Genomic DNA, 22,670 nt, shown 5'->3' with positions numbered 1-22,670 from the left:
CCTTGACTTATGTTCCATAAGTCTCACCCGTACCTTCCTGTTGGTCCGACCGATGTATATCAAACTAGAGGGACATACTATCGTGTAAATGACGTCTTCCGTATTACAATCGGTACTCACTCTAGACTTCAAAATAACCTCTCTTCTTGGTACTTGCCATACCTCCCCGTCAATAGTGCTTGCGCACCACTGGCATCTTCCACAAGCACCATGGTAGCCCCTCCCCTCTTTGGGTCTAACACCATATTTCTGAAAATTGCATTTCTGACCCAGTGTCGCCTCCCTGGAATATGCTATTCTCGGAAAATCATAAAGAGGTTTGTATGTTTGCACTATATACCAATGACTTCTCATAAGGTCCACCAGCGATTGTACCACCCTTGAATACAGTAAAACGCATATTAAACCTTCATCTGTATTAGTATCTACCGTCTGGGATTCCCCCAAAAGTAATTCTCTCTGGGCAAATTTTGCCCTCAAATATACCTGCCTGATGGATCTATAGGGGTAACCTCTTTTCCTTAATCTTTCTGACAGTGCTATAGCTTGGCTCTTATACTCTTCCAGGGAAGAGCAAACTCTCTGGATTCATAGAAATTGGCCTATGGGTAAATTAAACCACAATTTAAAGGGGTGGAAGCTTCCACCCCTTTAAATTGCGGTTTAATTTACCCATAGGCCAATTTCTACGAATCCAGAGAGTTTGCTCTTCCCTGGAAGAGTATAAGAGTCAAGCTATAGCACTGTCAGAAAGATTAAGGAAAAGAACCGTGTCACAGCCCATAAAGTCCGAGTTATGGCAGCTTCTGTTGCTTTCCTCAGGTCTACTCCAATTGAGGAGATCTGCAAAGCTGCCACCTGGTCCTCAGTTCATACCTTCACTTCTCATTACTGTCTGGAGTGTTTCTCCAGACGAGATGGGCACTTCGGCCAATCTGTATTACAAAATTTATTTTCCTAATGGCCAACTTTCCCACCATCCCTTTCTGTTAGCTTGGAGGTCACCCATCAGTGAGAATATATGCCTGCTGTCCTGGGATAACACCTGTTACGGTAAGTAACTGTGTTTTTTTACAATAGTGGAGGGGATATTTGTTAAAGGGAAGAGAGACAGGGGTTTTGTTGATCTTTGCTCTGTATTATTTGTGTTTATAAAATGACAATTGTACAGTATAGTCTCTTTTTATACTTTAATAAAATAAGTTCAGTATAAAATCATAACTATTCGATGCTTGTGCGGATGGGATCTGACAGTTTGCAGGACCGGGACTGAGCTCGCGGGGAGGGGGCAGGGACGGGAACGGTGATAAATTTTTTTCCCCATGTCATTCTCTAATTATAATGGCTGCATACCATATGCAGAATGAATCCACTCTGGATTTTTTCTGTGACTCTTCTGCACTTCACTGAGGGCTATAGTACCACCTTCAGTTTTTCCCTTCTGCATGCCTGCCTGAAGGAGTGTTTCTGTTCTGCTCCGCTCCCCCTTTTTCTTATTTTATTTTAATGTATTCGTCCCTTTTCAGGATTTCTTTGTGATTGGAACGTTTCTTCAGCTCTGTTTGCATAGAGAAGAAGGAGACTTCGGTCTGCAGCTGACAGGCCGATCCCTTGTGGTACTTGGCCAGCCTGCACTAGTTTCTGTGAAGCTCGGGGCCGTCCGCACTTTTCTCTCACTCTCTGTTAAGCAGAGGTTCTACTTCTGGCTGTTAGGCGTCCTTTGGGGGCTCAGCAGTGTCTTTCAGGGTGCTGGCTGCATTTTCACTTCCACCCATCCAAGTAGCGCATCTATCTGTCTGCGAGGGTGGAGGTACGGTAAGACACTATGTCTGACTGGCAGCCCTAAAATCAGCATAGAGAAGGCATTCCAAGGAAGAAGCAGTGATTTCTTCTCATCCAGCTACTGTGAGATAGCTGAGGCAGGCTGCAGCATATTTCCAGCACAGGTCACAGAGTGAGTAAGGCTGTCACAGCCTTTGAGGTGATATTTTTTTTTGGGGGGGGGGAGGTGTCTGAATTTCACTGTTTTGGAGGTTTCTGCATGTCCCCTTGTGTTCCCCCACCTGAAAAATCCTAAAATTGCTGTTTTTAGCGACTTTACTTACTATGCAACCATTGTCCTATTCAGAGGCAGTGGCTGCCCTCTCCACAGACATGGTCCATCAACCAGTTGAAACTGCGGACCATTCGCTTGGCTCTGCTGAAATTGCAGTCGACTCTGGAGGGGCAAGCAATCTCCAAAAATGCAACAGAGGGTGACGTATGTCAGTCACCCGGAAGGAACCGAGAGTGCTTCTATGGCTCAGGAAGCTCGCCTGCTCTTTCTCTATGCAGAGCGTCATCTCCTGGCCCTCTTGGCAACTCTTGTGGTGGGAGTCGACAATACACAAGCAGTCTTCCTCAGCCGACAAACCTTGGATCCGGGTGAGTGGGAGCTGTTTTCGGCAGCGTTTCAGGCCATTGTGCAGCGCTGGGGTTGGCCTCACTTCAACCTCATGACCTTGACAAAGTACACGAAAGCTGACCGATTCTTCAGTCGAAGATCAGAGTTCAGCAGCAAGGGCTTAGATGCTCTAGTACAGCTGTGGCTGCAGGGAGTTCTACTGTATGTTTTTCCTCCCTGGCCCATGATGAGTTGTGTCCTCCACCGGATTGCAACTAATCAGAGAACGGTCTTTCTGGTGCTCCAGACTGGCCGTGCAGTCTGTGGTACGCAGATCTGATGCATTTTCACAAAGGTCAGCCTTCAGTTGCAGGCTCTTCCAAACCTTCTCTCTAAGAGTCCAGTCTGTATGGAGGATCTTGATCGCTTTGCTCTTACAGCATGGCTATTGAGCGCGAAACGTTAGTTCACAAATGATATTCTGATATTGTAATTTCTGCTCTTCTGAAATCTAATAAGTCGACTACTGTGTCTGCCTTCGCTTCGGTGTGGAAGACGTCCCAACTTTGCAGCAACCAGAAACATGTGGAGTCGTATTCCGCTCCTGGTTCTGTAGTGCTAGCCTTTCTGTAAATGGCCTTGATAAGGGCCTCACCTTGGCTTTTCTTTGGTTCCAAGTTGTTTCAGAGCCTGGAACCATAGTCTTTCGCTTGCATCTCATCCTAAGGTGGCCAGATTGCTGAAAGGTGTTCTCCGCAATAGCCGTCCAATCAAACCGCCGTTCTCTTCGTGGGATCTTTTCTTGGTTTTGTCTGGCCTCGCCAAGGTTCTGTTTGAGCATCTGTAAGATGCTTCTCTCTTGGACCTGAAGCCTAAGGCAGTTTTTCTAATCGCTGTTACCTCAGCGAGATGTGTCTCGGAGCTCCAGGCTCTGTCTTGTAGAGAGCTTTTCCTGAGGTTCTCGGAGACAGGGCTCTTTCTCCGCATGGTTCCTTAGTTTCTGCTGAAGGTGGTGTTGGCATTCCATGTTACTCAGTAAGTGCGTTTGACTGTTTTTCAGTCTACTGGTTCTAAGAAGCAGGACCGCATTTTGCGGAACTTGGTTGTCCACAGAGTTCTTATGCATTATTCTGAGGTCTCAAATGTGTTTCGTCTCTGACCATCTTTTTGTGCTGACTTGTTCTTTTTTTTTTTTTTTAAGATTCTTTATTCATTTTTAAAATTACAATAAGTGCAACAGCTTATAACATCAATTTATATTTAAATATATCACTTAATATCCTATTAAAATTTAATTCAGATCCCATAACCATCCCTCCCCCATATACAATGACTTTCATCAAATATAAGAAGACATATAATAACCCTCCCCTCTCCACATTATTTGCACTTATAAGAAAAACAAAATATCTCCTTCTCCCCCCACCTTGACTTGTTCTTCTAAGTGGGGCGTTCCCGCTTCCAAGGCCTCTTATTTCCAAATGGATTTGTAAGGCCATTTCGTCAGCCTACATTCTGTGTGGTGACCTGTCTCCTGTTTCTGTTAAGGCATATTCTACCAGGATTATGGTCTCATTATGGATTGAGGCTAAGGTGATATCCCCTGTGGAGATTTGTAGGACAGTTACTTGGTCCACACGTTTGTCAAATTTTACAGAGTGGATGTGGCGGCAAAACAGGATTCTGCCTTTAAGTCTTCGGTCTTGAAGGTCAGTGCAGTCAGCCCATTCTAGCTTTTTGTGACTGCTTTTGTACAGCCCACTTGTCTAGAATGTCTCACTCATTGCAGATTATGTCCTTACCTTGTTAATCTTTTCCAATAGATAGGTGAGAAATTCTAGACTTCCACCCTGTCCTTCCTGCACCTGCTTACTATCTCCATTCTGTTTCTGCTTCTCCAAGTTGATTCTTGGTTGCTAGTCAGCCCTTTGGGCTGCAAATAATTCTGTATACAGTATATGTTTATGATGCATGCAGAGGTCTTTCCTGGGCTCCTTTGATGCTTGTGTTCGCTGTTTTAATTTGTGTTTACATGTTGAGCAGAACAGTTGTTTGGGGAATTTTCCCCTTTATGACTCTACTTCACGTTGAATGTTGGAGCTTTCAGTGCTTGGGTACTAACTGAAGGTGGTGCTATAGCTCCCAATGAAGTACATGAGAGTCGCAAAAAAATCCAGAGTGGATTTCTTCTGTTTATGGCACGTGGCTATTGGGATACAACCCACTTGTCTAGAAAGTCTTGCCTATCGGAAAATATATTATTAAGATAAACTGTTTAAATCTGTGTAAGTTGGGTGGCATATCAAGTTTTAATAAAACATAAACATGTTCAGGAAGCACAGTGAGTAAACAAACATCTAAACCAGGGATCTCAAAGTCCCTCCTTGAGGGCCGCAATCCAGTCGGGTTTTCAGGATTTCCCCAATTAATATGCATTGAAAGCAGTGCATGCACATAGATATCATGGGGAAATCCTGAAAACCCAACTGGATTGCGGCCCTCAAGGAGGGAATTTGAGACCCCTGATCTAAACATAAAGAAAAGAAACCATTCATCCCATAAGTCAGGCTCCCATTCTGACAAAGGGCATACTAAGAACATAAAAACAGTCATACTGGGTCAGACTAATGGTCCATCTAGCCCAGTCTCCTGTTTTTTAACAAGGACCAATCCAAGTCAGAGTAACTGGCAGAAACCTAAAATAGTAGCAACATTCCATGTTACTGATCCAGGTCAAGCAGTTGCTTCCCCATGTCTGTCTCAATAGCAGACTATGGACTTTCCCTCCAGGCAATTTGTCTAAAACTTTCTTAAACATAGCTATGTTAATCTCTGTAACCACCTCCTCTGGCAGTGAGTCCCAGAGCTCAACTATTCTTTGAGAAAAAAAATTCCTCCTATTTAAAAGTAGTCTTATGTAATTTTATTGAGTGTCCCCTGGTTTTTGTACTTTTGGAAAGAGTGAAAAATCAATTCACTCTTACCCGTTCTACACCACTCAGAATTTTGTAGACCTCAAGCTTATCCCACCCTTAACTATCTCCTTTTTCCAAGCTGAAGAGCCCCAACCTCTTTAGTCTTTCCTCATATGAGAGGAGTTCCATCCCCTTTATCATTTTGGTCACTCTTCTTTGAATCTTTTCTAATTCTACTATATCTTTTTGAGATACGGTAACCAAAACTGTGCGTAATACTCAGGGTGAGGGCGCACCATTATAATTGTTCTTGGTCTTAATTACCATCCCCTTTTTAATAATTCTTAACATCCTGTTTGCTTTTATTGCCGCAGTCACGCACTAGGAAGAAGATTTCAGTGTAGTGTCTACAATTATTCCCACATCTTTTTCTTGGGTGTTGACTCCTAAGGTGTACCCTAGCATCAGGTAACTATGATTTGGATTATTCTTCCCAATGTCCACATTCAATTTCATCAGGATATTAGCTGCAACTGCCCCCAAAAGACAGGGCTGTCACTTTGTTTCACCTTTGGCTGTTAGCAAAAATAAAATAAATCTGACTACAATTTCATGCATTTCTTTAGCCCTGTAACTTTAGGAAATTCTTCCTTAGTGCCAGTGGCGTAGCTAAAGAAGTTGGCACCTGGGGTGGTGGCACCCTGCATCGCCATGCTGTGCGCCTCCCTGCTCTTCCCAGTCACTTGTGTACCTCACTGCTCCTTGTCGCTTGAGCGATCCCTGTGTACCTCTTGAAAATGTTTGCAGGCAAGAGCAACATCTTCCACCTGCTGCTTGAGCCAGCTTCGGCTCCCTTCTGATGTCACATCCTGGTTCTGCGACCAGGAAGAGATGTCAGAAGGGAGCTGAGGCCAGTGCAAGCAGCAGGTGGAAGATGCTCATGCTGGCAAACATTTCAAGATGTACACGAGGGGGCTAGAGGAGGAGAAGCGATGGCACCCCCGTGAAGACGGTGCACGGGGTGATCCAACCCCTCCCCTTACTGTGCCACTGTTCAGTGCCACAGGAATCTGCAAATAATACATTAATTTAGCTTGTGAGGTGCTATGTTGAGAATAGTGGTGCCTTCCTATAGTCCACTGCCACAGCAATCAGCACATGTGGAAACTATACAACTCCTAGATGGCCCTTTTTGTTTCCCTTCCTCAGCTTTTCTGGTCACCTCAGACTTTTCCCAAATCACAGATATTTGTCTCAAAGTCCACATTGTTCTCTGGAGACAAGCATGGAGATACAGCCACAATTGTTGATGAAGTCCTTGGACTGATCCTGTGTGTAGGTGCTCTCCTCTGGCTACAGTAAGCTTTTGGCTTACTGGGCATGTGCAGGGACTCCCGCCTTCTGAGGCTCTCCCCTTACCTGTCAGTTTTTTCTTTAGCCGCTCCTAGGTTGCAGCTCTCTCCTTTCTCTCTCTCTCTCAAAAAGGAAAGGAAAAATATACTAATATTTGACATCCAACCTCCATTTAAGAACAGATTCCACAGATAATTAAAAAAAAAAAAAAGCAGGAAATTTGATCTTCCATCTTTTTACAAAAGAATCAAAATAGAACCAATCAACAATTTCAAGCTCTTCAGTTTCCAGACAGCAAAACCAGCAGACTTTATGATCGCTGCGGCTCCCCTCAGCACTCCCTCTGGAAACCAACGCAGTCAGCAGCGGCCGCTCTGTTCACAGCTCAGGAGAAATGCTTTCGCTGAGACCATAGGCTGCTCCACTCACTCCCTCTGCCCAGGGTCTTGTTTGGCCTGCTGGGAAAGGTGGATCACTGCTCCCTTTCTCCAGGGTACTGCTTCAACCAGCTGGAGGAGGTAAATTGCCCTCACTGACATCAGCTGATTGGGAAAAGACCAAGGCTTCTTTGGGACATGGCTAACAATCATCAGAGCTTACAAAGAGTACATCCCCTTCACCTCCAGCCACAGCAGCTGCAGTTCAGGCCAACAGCTCTCAGTCTACTCCTGCAAAACACCGAGCACAGATAGGGAAGGCTCCCATGGGCTCGGTCTCAGCCTCACGGTCCTCTGCATTGTCAAAGAACAACTAGATCTTTCCCTCCCTCCAGGGCCCTGTTTTGGCACTGCCCGTAAGGTGAACTGCTCTCTCCCAGTGGGTCTCTGCATGGGAACAAGCAGTGGAAATAGCCATTGCAGCAGGGTCATCAGCCAGCGGGAGTTGCCTGATGCTCCACCCATTCTCCATCAGCAAGCATAATGTCAACATCGGAGCCGAAGCTAGGGCAGCCTACCCAGAGGATATTTGCAGGGTGGTTATCTGGTCCAGTCTCCATACTTTTTTCCAAGTTTTACAGAGTGGACATGGCAGCATGACAGGACTCTGCCGTTAGGTCCTCGGTTTTGAGGGCCAACACAATCAGCATGCCCTAGATTTCTAGGACTGCTTTGGTACAATCCCACGTGTCTAGAATGATTCACTTATTGCACTGAAAAAAGAGATTACAGTATGCACTGAAAAAAGAGATAATATGTTTTCCAGTAGATAGGTGAGTCATTCTAGACTCCTGTCCTGTCCTTCCTGTGCCTGCCTACTGTCTCAATCTGTTTATGCCTCTCCAAGCTGATTCTTGGATGCCGGTCAGCCTTCGAAGATATCTATATAATAGGTTCAAGTTTATACAGGGCTCAAGTTTATCTGGGTTCCTATGTTGGCTGTTTCAGTGTTTGTATTTCTATGTTACTTTGTTTGAGAAGAACTGTTACTACTTGGGAAAATTCCCATGAGTGTTCCTACTTCACCTTTTGTCGATGGAGCTCTTTATCCCAGGACAAGCAGGCATATCTTCTCATTGATGGGTGACGTCATCACGGAGCTCTCGGTACGGACCACTCTAAGAACTTAGAAAGTTCTTAATGCCCGCACCGCCCATGCGCAAGTGCCTTCACGCCCGATGGAGGTGCGCGGTTCGTCAGTTGTTTTGTTTCTGCGGAGCTAGTCAGTTGCTCTTTTTTGACTTGTGTCTTTTTCACTGCCTTCTTACTCGCGCAGTACTTCTTTTTTCTTAGGATTTAATCCTTATTTCTTTTTCTTTTTTTTTAATTTTTTTTACTTTTTCACTTTTCCACACGTGGCCCAGTGGGGCCTCTTTTTCAGCCTCGACCTTCGACTTGGCTGAGGCCGTTTTCTCTTCAATGTCACGACCATCTAAGGGGTTTAAGAAGTGCAGACAGTGTAATCGTCCAATTTCCTTCATGGACCTGCATTGTTGGTGCCTTCAGTGCTCGGGCCGGACCATAAGGCTAATTCCTGTTCTCGTTGTTCTTCTCTTCAGAAAGGGACACTTCGAAACTGACAGATCCAGCAGCGATTATTATTCGGGCCTGCTATGGAAGGAGATTTGGCATCGGTACCGGCGTCGGAGTCTAAGCCGAAATCGACTTCGCAGCATTCGACATTGCAGGATTCTCCCTCGGTGTCCGTGAGTAAACCGGCTAAGAAGTCTTCTTCCCTTTCAGATCCTCAGGTCATTACTGCAGTGAGTCAAGTCCTGCCGACCTCGAGGCATGCTAAAAAATGCTCTGCTTCGATAGAGGTGAGTTCCTCATCATTGGCCTCCTCATCTCCAGAGCGCAGAGTGGCACCCAAGGTACCGATGAAAAAGCAAGTGGTACCGGTGCAGTCTCTCGAGGACACAATTGCTGAGGTGGTTAAAGAGCAATTGCGAGAGCAGTTACGAGAGCAATTACAACTATTGCTCCCGGTCATGGCAACACCGGCTCCTCCGGGGTCGGTTCGGTCTGAGCACATGGTCTCAGCATCGACTTTGGCAGCATCAACCAGGTCTGAGCCATCGCTGCGGACATCATCTTGACACCGACACCCACTAAGAAAGTGTCATCGGTGCTGACAGTTTTATCTTCCGGTGCGATATCAGATTCGGCTCGACATTGTTTTTCATTGACATCGCCTGAGACGATGTTGGTCAAATCAGGCAAGTCTCTTCGGAAGACTAAGCATGTCGAGCCTTCGACACCCAATTCCCAGGTTCCACCGACGAAAGACTCAGATCTTTGGGAGGACTCCGAGGAACCTATTCTTACAGCTGAAGAGGCTTCCTCAGATGAGGATGGTTCTTCTAGGGAGCCTGTTTCAAAGCCTGAACATACCTCCTTTTCTAAGTTCTTGAGGGAAATGTCAGAGGCGCTTTCCATTCCCCTTGAATCAGATTCTAAAAAATCTAAAGCATTTTTGGATGCATTAGATTTTGATCAACCTCCTAAGTAGTTTCTTAAGCTCCCTCTTCATGACATTCTTAGGGAGACATATAAAAATTTAGAAACTCCATTAACTATTCCAGGAGCTCTCCGGAAGCTGGACTCTCTTTACAGGGTGGTAGCTCTTCCTAATTTTGATAAGCCACAACTGCTTCATGAGTCTCTCCTTGTTGAGTCTACTCTTAAGAAATCTGCAGGTGCCAGTGTTTATGCTTCTGTTCCTCCTGGCAGAGAGGGTAAAACTATGGATCGTTTTGGCAAACGTTTATTCCAAAATTCTACGCTTGCCAATTGATCTGGAAATTATGCTTTCCATTGATTTTTCCCTCCTCCTACAACTCAGTTCCAGGGAAACCATACTACTTCCATTGTTTCCTACTCTGTTTACTCAGAATCGTCAATCCCTTTTACATCCCAACCTTCAGTCTCTACACCTGACAGCTTGGTTTCTCTCGGGCTGACTTCTACTTAATTACTCCTGTCTCAGCCTGTTCGTCAAATTATTGATGCTTTCAGGAAACCGGCCACTCAGCAATGTTATCAACAAAAGTGGACTCGGTTTTCTTCCTGGTGTTTACTTCATCATCATGATCCAACTTCCTTGGCAGTGGAATCAGTGCTGGATTATCTCCTTTCTCTGTCGGACTCTGGTCTTAAGTCTACATCTATTAGAGTCCATCTTAGTGCTATTACTGCTTTTCATGAGCCAGTGCAGGGCAAACCTCTCACCGCTCACCATCTGGTATCCAGATTCATGAAGGGCCTTTTCAATGTGAAACCACTTCTCAGGCCTCCATCTGTAGTCTGGGACCTTAATGTGATTCTTTCCAGTTTGATGAAGCCTCTGTTTGAACCAATGGCCACTGCTCCTCTCAAGTTTCTTACCTGGAAAGTGTTTTTTCTTATTGCTCTCACTTCTGCCAGGAGTCAGTGAGTTGCATGCACTAGTTTGCGGATCCACCTTTTACAGTTTTTCATCATGATAATGTGGTTCTCCGTACTCATCCAAAGTTTCTACCTAAAGTTGTCTCTGACTTTCACTTCAATCAATCTATTGTTCTTCCTGTGTTTTTTCCAAAACCTCATTCTAACCCTGGAGAACAAGCTTTACATACTTTAAACTGTAAACGTGCTTTGGCTTATTACCTGGATCGTACAAAGCCACACAGAACCTATCCCCAACTTTTTCTCTCATTTGATCCAAATAAGTTGGGACAGCCTATTTCCAAGAGAATGATTTCCAATTGGCTTGCCACCTGCATTTCGTTCTGCTATGCTCAGACTGGACTGACACTGGAGAGCCGTATCACAGGCCATAAAGTTCGAGTTATGGCAGCCTCTGTTGCTTTCCTCGGGTCTACTCCTATTGAGGATATCTGCAAGGCTGCCACCTGGTCCTCAGTTCATACCTTCACTTCTCACTACTGTCTGGAGTTTTTCTCCAGGCGGAATGGGCACTTCGGCCAATCTGTGTTACAAAATTTATTTTCTTAATGGCTAACTTTCCCACCATCCCTTTCTGTTAGCTTGGAGGTCACCCATCAGTGAGAAGATATGCCTGCTTGTCCTGGGATAAAGCACAGTTACTTACCGTAACAGGTGTTATCCAGGGACAGCAGGCAGATATTCTCACAACCCTCCCACCTCCCCAGGTTGGCTTCTTAGCTGGCTTATCTTAACTGATGGACCGCGCGCCTCAGTCGAGCGGGAAGGCGTTCGCGCATGTGCGGTGCGGGTATCAAGAACTTTCTAAGTTCTTAGAGTGGTCCGTACCGAGGGCTCCGTGGTGACGTCACCCATCAGTGAGAATATCTGCCTGTTGTCCCTGGATAACACCTGTTACGGTAAGTAACTGTGCTTTTTGCTTGGTGACAGCAGAGCTCCATGTGAAGTAAAGGAGAGACAGAGAAAAAATCTGGAGTGGATTCCTTCTGTAGATGGTTCGCGGCCATTGAGAGAGAACCTGCATGTCTAGAATGACTCTCCTATCTACTGTAAAATATATTTTTAGTGACTTTTAACTGTGGACTCACCTCAAGAGTGTGCCTGCATTTTTCTTTCTGCTCTGTGGAGAATGCAAAGTTGCTTACCTGTAACAGAGGTTCTCCGTAGACAGCATTGAAATGCAGTCACACTTATCCTCTTCTCCCATCCTCCTCAAACAATAATTTCTATGTTTTTAATAATATAATCAAATGCTTTAGCTTAAATACTTCACTGAGACACTTCTGCAGCTTTGTTAGGGATAGAGAGAGCATGGAGACCAAGGCAGTGCGGGAATTCCTGTACATGCTTAGAGACATCTAAGATTTCTCTAAGCTGAAGAGGAACTCCCATCACCAAGGCTCTGTCAGCTGATGTCACCTCAAATGTGGCTGTATTTCCCTGATGTCTATGGAGAACCTATTACAGGTAAACAACTTGCTGTAAAGTAGCAGAAACTACGCAAATTCTGTATTCCACAATTGCGCAGAATTCCCCCAAGAGCACTCCACAGTGACCAACCAGGTACAAAACTTAGATTGTGAACCCACTAGGGACATAAAAAATGTACTTGCATATACAGTAGTATATGTAAATCACTTTGGTTGTATTTACAGAAAGGCATTATATCAAATCTATGATCCTTTACCCCTTTATATCTGTCTGTCATTCCCCAAACTGGCAGTTCTCAAGCCTGACTTGAGCTCTAGAAATTTGCCCAATTATTTTTATTAACTATGTTTTATAAATAACCTGAACTATACCCTCTGATAGCAAACTGTTTTATTATATCGTCTGGCAAAGAAATATTTTCTTAGATTTGTTCATAATCTGCTACTTCTTAGTTTGACCTCTAGTGTCTTGGTAAGGGTAAATAATCATCCCCTATTTACTCATTCCACCCATGCATGATTTTATAAACCTCTATTGTATCCTTTATCATCTCTTCTTTAGGTTGAGAAATCCTGGATAGTTTCTCTATCTTTATTTTGAGATAGGGTGTCCATAATGGTATACAGTTTTCAAGGAATACTTACACCGAGGCATTATGAAATTGACAGCTGTTGACTTTGAAGTAATTTGTGATATTCTTGACCACTGATGATATGGGGAGAAGATGGCAAATGCTAAGTAATGAAGACAGTGTGTAAACACAAACTGAGAAAACAGATTTTATTTACCTCCCCCCCCCTTTTTTTTTTTTTTACTAAACCACGATGCTCATAGAGTTCCTATGGGCGTCGGGAGCCCTACGGAGCATTCAGTGTGGCTTCATGTGCTAATAACTCCTATTGCATTTTAGTAAAAAGGGGGGGTTAGTTAGCTAATTTATGGCATAAACCATTTTTATATATTCTTATGATCACAGCTATGGTCCAATTAGAAATTTTTCTTTTATAATTATACAAAATACATTATTTAAAATATAATTGTGAAGTGCTCAGACCAGAAAACCCATATGGTAGTGATGTCACTACAATGAGGTTTACAAGGGGACCATCATCGCCTTCACAAGTCCCCTGCCCTCCCTGTATACTAAAACCTATCTATTAAGTACATTCAGCTTGTGGTACTTATCTGTGTTGGGGAGCGATTAGATGTTGACTCTCATTGGTGACTTATTGAAATTAAAGTGCAGGTGCTTCAGTAAAATCCTGAATGTTTTTTTCTTTTTTCTTTTCTTAACTAAATTCCCGTCCCTCCGACCCGGATTTCGTTTCTTCGTCAGGGAGGGACACTCATAAAGAAAGGCTCGCTACGTGCAGGAGCAGTCAAAGTGGACGGGCCGTCCACTTTGACTGCTCCTGCACGTAGCGAGCCTTTATGAGTGTCCCTCCCTGACGAAGAAACGAAATCCGGGTCGGAGGGACGGGAATTTAGTTAAGAAAAGAAAAAAGAAAAAAACATTCAGGATTTTACTGAAGCACCTGCACTTTAATTTCAATAAGTCACCAATGAGAATCAACATCTAATCGCTCCCCAACACAGATAAGTACCACAAGCTGAATGTACTTAATAGATAGGTTTTAGTATACAGGGAGGGCAGGGGACTTGTGAAGGCGATGATGGTCCCCTTGTAAACCTCATTGTAGTGACATCACTACCATATGGGTTTTCTGGTCTGAGCACTTCACAATTATATTTTAAATAATGTATTTTGTATAATTATAAAAGAAAAATTTCTAATTGGACCATAGCTGTGATCATAAGAATATATAGTAATCAGTGTCACAGATTACAAAGAAACTTATCTCTCTAATTTGTAGTTAATAAACCATTTTTAAAATGTTTCTCTTTTCAGATGACATCATAAAAGTGTTTATGAAACCAGGCTTTGCTAATTTTTCTACCCTGCTTTTCACTGAAGAATCTGACACTTTGCTTATTGGAGCCAGAGATGCTCTGTTTTTGGTGGAACTGAATGATATTTCTAGAGAAATAGCCATGGTAAGCCTAAAAATGCACTTACAGGTTTTATATAGAACTTGATTCAAGCTAGGCTTTATTTCTCTATCTATTTGATTAAATAAGGATTACTGTATATTTTTCAGTCTTTAGAGCAAAATGGGTCATGGGTCACCTGCTCTTCAAATAAAGTTCTCTGAGGATAAGCAGGCCTTCCTATTCTCACCTCTGGGTGACATCATCCAACATGGACGCTTGCTAGCAAGTTGTAGTTAGAAGTTTCTAGCAGCACTACACTGCTCATGTGCAGGTGCCTTCCTGCTTGATGTGTAAGTGCCGACTGACCAGTCTTCGTCTTTTTGCAGAAGAGAGGATAAGAACATAAGAAGTGCCTCTGCTGGGTCAGACATCATGCCCAGCAGTCCGCTCACGCGGGGGCCCACCGGCCCAGGACCTGTATAGTAACCCTCTATCTGTACCCTTCTATCCCCTTTTCCTTCAGAAAATTGTCCAAACCCTTCTTGAACTCCAATACCGTACCTTATCCTATCACACCCTCTGGAAGCGCATTCCAGGTATCTACCACCAGTTGGATGAAGAACTTCCTAGCATTGGTTCTGAATCTGTCCTCTCTTAATTTTTCCGAATGGCCTCTCGTTCTTGTAGTTTTTGAAAGTTTGAAGAAACTGTCCCTCTCCACTTTCTCTATGCCCTTCAAGATCTTGTAAGTCTCTATTATGTCCCCTCTAAGTCTCCGCTTCTCCAGGGAAAAGAGCCTCAGTTTCTCCAATCTTTCAGTGTATGAAAGGTTTTCCATACCTTTTATCAAATGTGTCGCTTTCTTCTGAACCCTCTCGAGTATCGCCATATCCTTCTTTAGGTATGGTGACCAATATTGGACGCAGTACTCCAGATGCTGGTGCACCATCGCCCGATACAACGGCAGGATAAATTCTTTTGTTCTGGTTGTAATACCCTTTCTGATTATGCCTAGCATTCTATTCGCTTTCTTAGTTGCCGCTGCGCACTGCGCAGATGGCTTCATTGTCTTGTCGACTATTACCCCCAAGCCCCTTTCTTGGGTACTCTCACTCAATAACAACCCTCCCATCGTGTAGCTGTATCTTGGGTTTCTGTTTCCTACGTGCAAGACTTTACATTTCTCTACATTGTATCTTGTTGTCTCATCTCAACATTTCTTTGCAAACTTAGTATTACCTTTTAGTTTGTTTTTTATTTCCTATTTTCTTTATTTTAGTACAAATAATTGCTTTTTATTCAAACCCATGCATTTCTTTAGTTTTTTTGTAGCTGTTAGATTCCTCTAGCTTTTGCAGTGTGTAGGCCAGAGTGTCATACTCAATTTAAGTGTGCCCCTTTTTGCTTCAAAAACTAAGGAGCTTAATTTGGCCTGAATTCTTTTTTTTTTTTTTTTTTAATGTCAAAAGATGATACCCAGTTGCTTCAGTGTAATTGGAGCTCAGAGCCATTCAACTAGCTCTGATGGGATTACAGAAGATTCTGAAAGGCCAAGCAGTTCAGATCTTCTCCAATAATGCAACGACAGTAGCTGCCGTCTCGCCAGGGAGGAATCAAGAGCACTCCTCTGGCTCAGGCAGCCCATGTTCCTTTTCATTGAATGAAGCGTCATATACTAGTGCTGTCAGCAGTGCAGGTGGCGGGAGTAAATTGCATTCAAGCAGACTTCCTCAGCAGATAGACTCTGGATCCAGGCGAGTGGGTTCTGTCCCCAGAGGTGTTCCGAGCAATAGTAGACCTCAAGGCCACAAGAAACAAGAAAGCAAATCACTTCTTCAATCGATGATCTGAGCCCAGAATCGAGGGTCTCGACGCTCTGGTGCAGCCGTGGCCTCCAGAGGGGCTCAACGCTCTGGTGCAGTCGTGGCCTCCAGAGATTCTCCAGTATGTTTGTTCCTCCTTGATCGATGTTTGGCCGTGTCCTTCGGAGGATCACGGCTCTTTCAGGCCACATCATTCTGGTGTCTTCAGATTGGCTTTGCAGAACATGATAAGCAGATTAGCTGTGCCTGCGCAGAGGTTCCAGCCTTCGACTGAGCATCTATCAGGACTTCTTCACATAGGGTCCGGTATCCATGGAGGATCTTACGGCTTGGCTCTTGAGCACGCAGCCTTAGAGCGACAGAATATTCTGCCCTGGTTGTGGATTCTCTTCTGAAGTCTACCAAGTCGTCTGCTGTGTCGGCTTATGCTACAAGTAGATCAATTTTTTTTTACTGCATCAAGATTTACAAAGACTAGGGGGCATTCGATGAAATTACAGAGTAATACTTTGAAAACCAGTAGGAGGAAATGTTTTTTCACTCAGAGAATAGTCAAGCTCTGGAACGCGTTGCCAGAGGATGTGGTAAGAGCAGTTAATGTAGCTGGTTTTAAAAAAGGTATGGACAAATTCCTGGAGGAAAAGTCCATAGTCTGCTGTTGAAACAGACATGAAAAGGTAGTATGGAATGCTGCTACTATTTGGGTTTTTGTCAGATACTTATGACTTGAATTGGCCTCAGTGAAGATGGGATACTGGGCTAGATGGACTATTGGTCTGATCCAGTAAGGCTACTGTTGTTTTCTTATGTTTTTATGCATGGTAAGCCTTCCATGATTGATGTGCACAGGTCTAGGTAGACCCTAAGTCAGCTCCAATCTCGCTAATTTTTGCCTTTCTTCAGTCTAGTTTGGATAAAGGCCTTATAGTGGCTTCTCTTTGAGTCCATATGTCTGGGCTCTCCTGTTTTAGATCCCAGAATCATTGGACTTAACACTCAAGACCTTTTTTTTCTGGTCGCCATTACAGGTGTAGGTGGCAGAACTATGGCTTTTGTCTTGCAGAGACCCTTTCCTCTGAATTTCGGAGAGGGGGTTTTTCCTTCGGACAGTGGCTTCCTGCTTATCGAACGTGGTTTCGGTTTTCCCTGGCAATCGAAACGTGTGTTTGCCTGACTTTCAGCTGACAGATTCCCAGTCTCAGGATCACCTGTTGAAGAAACTGGATGTGCGCAGAGTTCTTCTGTGTTACTTGGAGGTCACCAACGAGTTCCATCTTTTTGACCATTTGTTTGTGCTGACTCATTCTATTAAGCAGGGCATTCTCGCTTCCAGGGCCACGATGTCCAGCCGGATCCATAGGGCCATTTCGTCAGCTTACATTCTTGCAGGGACTCAGTCTCCTGTTTCTGTCAAGGTGCATTCTACCAGAAGTGTGGCCTCTTTGTGGGCCGCAGCTAGATCCGTCTCCCTTGTGGAGATTTGCAAGCCAGCGACATGTTCTTCTCTTCACATGTTTGCCAAGTTCTTCAGAGTGGATGGGGTGGCAAGACAGGACTCTGCCTTGGGGTCCTCAGTCTTACAGGTCGGCATAGCAAGCCCACCCTAGTTTTTTTTAAGGGGAATGCTTTTGTACATCCCTACTGTCTAGAATGTCTCACCTATTGCACTAGAAAAAGAGATTATGTACTTACCCTGCTAAACTGTTTTCCAGTAGATAAGTGAGATATTTTAGACTCCCACCCAGTATTTACTGTGCCTGCTTACAGTTTTCAGTCTGTTTATGCTTCTCCAAGCTGTTTCTTGGATGCCTGTCAGCCCTTGAAGGCTAGAAAGAATTTGTATATATGTTTCCATTTATTGGGGAGTGGTTTCTCAGCTTCTTTGAAGCCTGCGTTGGCATTTCACTTTAACGTTGGTTGAATTCTTGAGTTGGTTTGAGCCTGTTGCTACAGGTGCCTCTACTTCACGTATTTTGGGTGGCTTTTTATGCTTGGGTACTAACTGTAGAGGGCGCTAAACTGCACAGTGAAGTACTATAGAGGCAGAGTGAAAAGTAGATTCCCTCTGCAAACATGCAACTAAAGGGAAATAACCCTACAATCTAGACTCTAGAATGTCTCACCTATCTACTGGAAAAGAGCTTACCAGGGTAAGTACATAATCTCTTTTTCTGTCTGTTTTCAAATGCAGTTGAGAACACAGAAGGCGCAGCATTTTCAACAGGAGAAACATTTTGGCTCATCGATGGCCAGTTCATCAACAGTAGCACTGGAAGCATTAATATTGATGGCTTCCCAAAACTTAGAACACACTGGGAGTGCACTGGCATCAAGGAGGTCTCCACCTCTCTTTACATTGGGTGCTGATAGTAGGCCTTGGAACTGATCAGCATTGGCACTGAGAATGAGTATGAGTTCAGCGTCATCCTTGTTGGTGCTGAAGGACTGTGATGATGAGCATTGGGGGAGCACAAGTATCAGTCAACTCCCTTGCATTCTGTCTGTTTTTGCTTAGATTGTAAGCTTTTTGAGTAGGGACCATCATCTCTTATATGTACTAAAGATTATTTTAGTGCAAATAAGTGTGTCATTGTGGATGATTGGGATATATCCCAGTGCCTGTGAGCTGTACTGAAGGAATTCACTCTGTATTTAGTAACATAGTAACATAGTAGATGACGGCAGATAAAGACCCAAATGGTCCATCCAGTCTGCCCAACCTGATTCAATTTAAAATTTTTATTTTATTTTATTTTATTTTTTTTTAATTTTTCTTCTTAGCTATTTCTGGGCAAGAATCCAAAGCTTTACCCGGTACTGTGCTTGGGTTCCAACTGCCAAAATCTCTGTTAAGACTTACTCCAGCCCTTGTACACCCTCCCAGCCATTGAAGCCCTCCTCTGCCCATCCTCCACCAAACGGCCATACACAGACACAGACCGTACAAGTCTGCCCAGTAACTGGCCTAGTTCAATATTTAATATTATTTTCTGATTCTAAATCTTCTGTGTTCACCCCACGCTTCTTTGAACTCAGTCACAGTTTTACTCTCCACCACCTCTCTCGGGAGCGCATTCCAAGCATCCACTACCCTCTCCGTAAAGTAGAATTTCCTAACATTGCCCCTGAATCTACCACCTCTCAACCTCAAATTATGTCCTCTGGTTTTACCATTTTCCTTTCTCTGGAAAAGATTTTGTTCTACGTTAATACCCTTCAAGTATTTGAACTTCTGAATCATATCTCCCCTGTCTCTCCTTTCTTCTAGGGTATACATATTCAGGGCTTCCAGTTTCTCCTCATACGTCTTCTGGCGCAAGCCTCCTATCATTTTCGTCACCCTCCTCTGGACCGCCTCAAGTCTTCTTACGTCTTCGCCAGATACGGTCTCCAAAACTGAACACAATACTCCAAGTGGGGCCTCACCAATGACCTGTACAGGGGCATCAACACCTTCTTCCTTCTACTGACCACGCCTCTCTTTATACAGCCCAGCATCCTTCTGGCAGCAGCCACTGCCTTGTCACACTGTTTTTTCGCCTTTAGATCTTCGGACACTATCACCCCAAGGTCCATCTCCCTGTCCGTGCATATCAGCTTCTCTCCTCCCAGCATATACGGTTCCTTCCTATTATTAATCCCCAAATGCATTACTCTGCATTTCTTTGCATTGAATTTTAGTTGCCAGGCATTAGACCATTTCTCTAACTTTTGCAGATCCTTTTTCATATTTTCCACTCCCTCTTCGGTGTCTACTCTGTTACAAATCTTGGTATCATCTGCAAAAAAGCACACTTTTCCTTCTAACCCTTCAGCAATGTCACTCACATACATATTGAGCAGGATTGGCCCCAGCACCGAACCCTGAGGGACTCCACTAGTCACCTTTCCTTCCTTCGAGCAACTTCCATTAACCACCACCCTCTGGCGTCTGTCCGACAGCCAGTTTCTGACCCAGTTCACCACTTTGGGTCCTAACTTCAGCCCTTCAAGTTTGTTCAACAGCCTCCTATGAGGAACTGTATCAAAGGCTTTGCTGAAATCCAAATAAATTACATCTAGCTTATGTCCTCGATCCAGCTCTCTGGTCACCCAATCAAAAAATTAAATCAGGTTCGTTTGGCACAATTTACCTTTTGTAAAGCCATGTTGCCTCGGATCCTGTAACCCATTAGATTCAAGGAAGTACACTATCCTTTCTTTCAGCAACACTTCCATTATTTTTCCAATAACTGAAGTGAGGCTCACCGGCCTGTAGTTTCCTGCTTCATCCCTGTGACCACTTTTATGAATAGGGACCACATCTGCTCTCCTCCAATCCCCAGGAATCACTCCCGTCTCCAGAGATTTGTTGAACAAGTCTTTAATAGGACTTGCCAGAACCTCTCTGAGCTCCCTTAGTATACTGGGATGGATCTCGTCTGGTCCTATCGCTTTGTCCACCTTCAGTTTTTCAAGTTGCTCATAAACACCCTCCTCCGTGAACGGCGCAGAATCTACTCCATTTTCTCATGTAACTTTGCCAGACAATCTCGGTCCTTCTCCAGGATTTTCTTCTGTGAACACAGAACAGAAGTATTTGTTTAGCACATTTGCTTTCTCCTCATCACTCTCCACATATTTGTTCCCAGCATCTTTTAGCCTAGCAATTCCATTTTTTATCTTCCTTCTTTCACTAATATATCTGAAAAAATTTTTATCTCCCTTTTTTACATTTTTAGCCATTTGTTTTTCCGCCTGTGCCTTCGCCAAACGTTTCTCTCTCTTGGCTTCTTTCAGTTTCACCCTGTAGTCCTTTCTGCTCTCCTCTTCTTGGGTTTTTTTATATTTCATGAACGCCAACTCTTTCGCCTTTATTTTCTCAGCCACTAGGTTGGAGAACCATATCGGCTTCCTTTTTCTCTTGTTTATATTGATTTTCTTCACATAAAGGTCCGTAGCCATTTTTATCGCTCCTTTCAGCTTAGACCACTGTCTTTCCACTTCTCTTATGTCCTCCCATCCTAACAACTCTTTCTTCAGGTACTTTCCCATTGCATTAAAGTCCGTACGTTTGAAATCTAGGACTTTAAGTATCGTGCGGCCGCTCTCCACTTTAGCCGTTATATCAAACCAAACCGTTTGATGATCGCTACTACCCAGGTGAGCACCCACTCGAACATTAGAAATACTCTCTCCATTTGTGAGGACCAGATCCAATATCGCTTTTTCCCTTGTGGGTTCCGTCACCATTTGTCTGAGCAGAGCCTCTTGAAAGGCATCCACAATCTCCCTACTTCTTTCCGATTCCTGCAGACGGAACATTCCAGTCCGCATCCGGCAAGTTGAAATCTCCCAACAGCAGAACCTCCTCTTTCCTTCCAAACTTTTGGATATCCACAATCAGATCCTTATCAATTTGCTGCGATTGAGTCGGAGGTCTATAGACTACACCCACGTAGATAGAAGTTCCATCTTCTCTTTTCAGAGCAATCCATGTCGCTTCTTCCTCTCCCCAGGTCCCTTGCATTTTGGTCGCTTGGATACTGATCTTTACATAGAGAGCTACTCCTCCACCTTTTTGACCATCTCTGTTCTTCCTAAAAAGATTATATCCCGGTATGTTTGCATCCCATCCATGTGATTCACTGAACCATGTCTCTGTGATAGCAACAATATCTAGATCTGCTTTTAACATCAGGGCTTGCAGATCATGAACTTTGTTGCTTAGACTGCGAGCATTTGTGGTCATCGCTTTCCAGCTATTTTTCAGCGATAATCTCCTTTTTCGTATGGATTTTTGTGTCGTTTCACTTTCTGTTGCAATACTAAGAAATGAGTTGCTGATATTGCTTATGTTGCAGCCTTTACTACTATCACATCTTTTCTTTTGCTGGGGGTGGTCTCTATAATTGTCCTTCGTACATACACCACCCCCACCTTCTAGTTTAAATGCCTAGAAAAATATCGTCTAAATTTCTCTGCAAGGTTTCTTTTTCCTGCTGTAGTAATATGTAGCCCATCAGTGCAATATAGCTTCTTGTCCTTCCATGTATTTCTACATCCTCCTATGTACCTGAAGCCTTCTTGATGACACCAGGCTCTGAGCCATCTATTAAAGTCCTCTGTGTTTTTCACTTTTTGCTCTCCCTTTCCATATGCAGGCAGTATTTCAGAAAAAGCTAAAGTCTTTACAAAAGGTTTCACGCCCTCACCAAGCTCCCGAAAAGCTTTCTGTGCTGCAAGTGTGGAGTTGTTGGCCAGGTCATTTGTTCCCAGATGGATAACAACATCAGTGTTAAAATCCTTAGTTTCTTCCTTAATTATAGTCAGTATTTGCCTGGAACTCCTGGTAGCTGAGGATCCTGGAAGACATTTCACTATTTTGGTCTCCTCGCCCTGTGTTCCAAGGTTAATGCCTCTGATGATGGAATCCCCCAACAGTAATAGTTTTCTGTTTTTGGCTTTTTTATTTGTACTTAGGGTGCGCTTGTTCTCTTGAGTTACCTTCATTGGTTCCAGTCCCACCTCCCTTCTGTTTTCTTGAGTATCGCAGTGCACTAGTGGAGCGAAGGAATTCTGTAGAGGTAATATTAGTGAAGGTGGATGTTTCTGTGTTACATGTCGCAGTCTTCCTGAGCCTACTGTGAACCATTTATTCCTGGGCTGTTTTATTCTTTGAGGTAGAGGTGGTAAGTTGGTATGATTTTGTGGAGTGATGGAAGCTGCTTTAATTGTATTCAATTCCTGTTTAAGTTTGCAGAGCTCCTCCTTAATACTGGCAAGTTGAAGACAGATGGGGCAAGCCTTAAGCCTCCAAATAGTATGTCTTGGAATTAAAGCACCACAGTGATTGCATAGAATAAAGGTCATCTTGATTGGTTGTGAAGTGACTTGATTTGAGTAGTCC

At 43.8% G+C, this 22,670-nt stretch overlaps 1 protein-coding gene across 1 annotated transcript in view; it reads left to right on the top strand.

The window, feature by feature from the left end:
- The window catches only part of LOC117365506 (semaphorin-4E-like), a 142,585-nt gene that overhangs the window by 9,123 nt on the left and 110,792 nt on the right, over positions 1–22,670 (top strand). The window contains exon 2 of the mRNA XM_033955983.1: positions 13,876–14,021. Within this exon, the coding sequence (XP_033811874.1) occupies positions 13,876–14,021 (146 nt within the window). The remainder of the gene's footprint in view (positions 1–13,875; positions 14,022–22,670) is intronic.

This window comes from Geotrypetes seraphini, chromosome 8, assembly GCF_902459505.1.
Source record: "Geotrypetes seraphini chromosome 8, aGeoSer1.1, whole genome shotgun sequence".
Lineage (NCBI taxonomy): Eukaryota > Metazoa > Chordata > Amphibia > Gymnophiona > Dermophiidae > Geotrypetes > Geotrypetes seraphini.
This window is presented reverse-complemented; position numbering and strand designations above follow the sequence as displayed.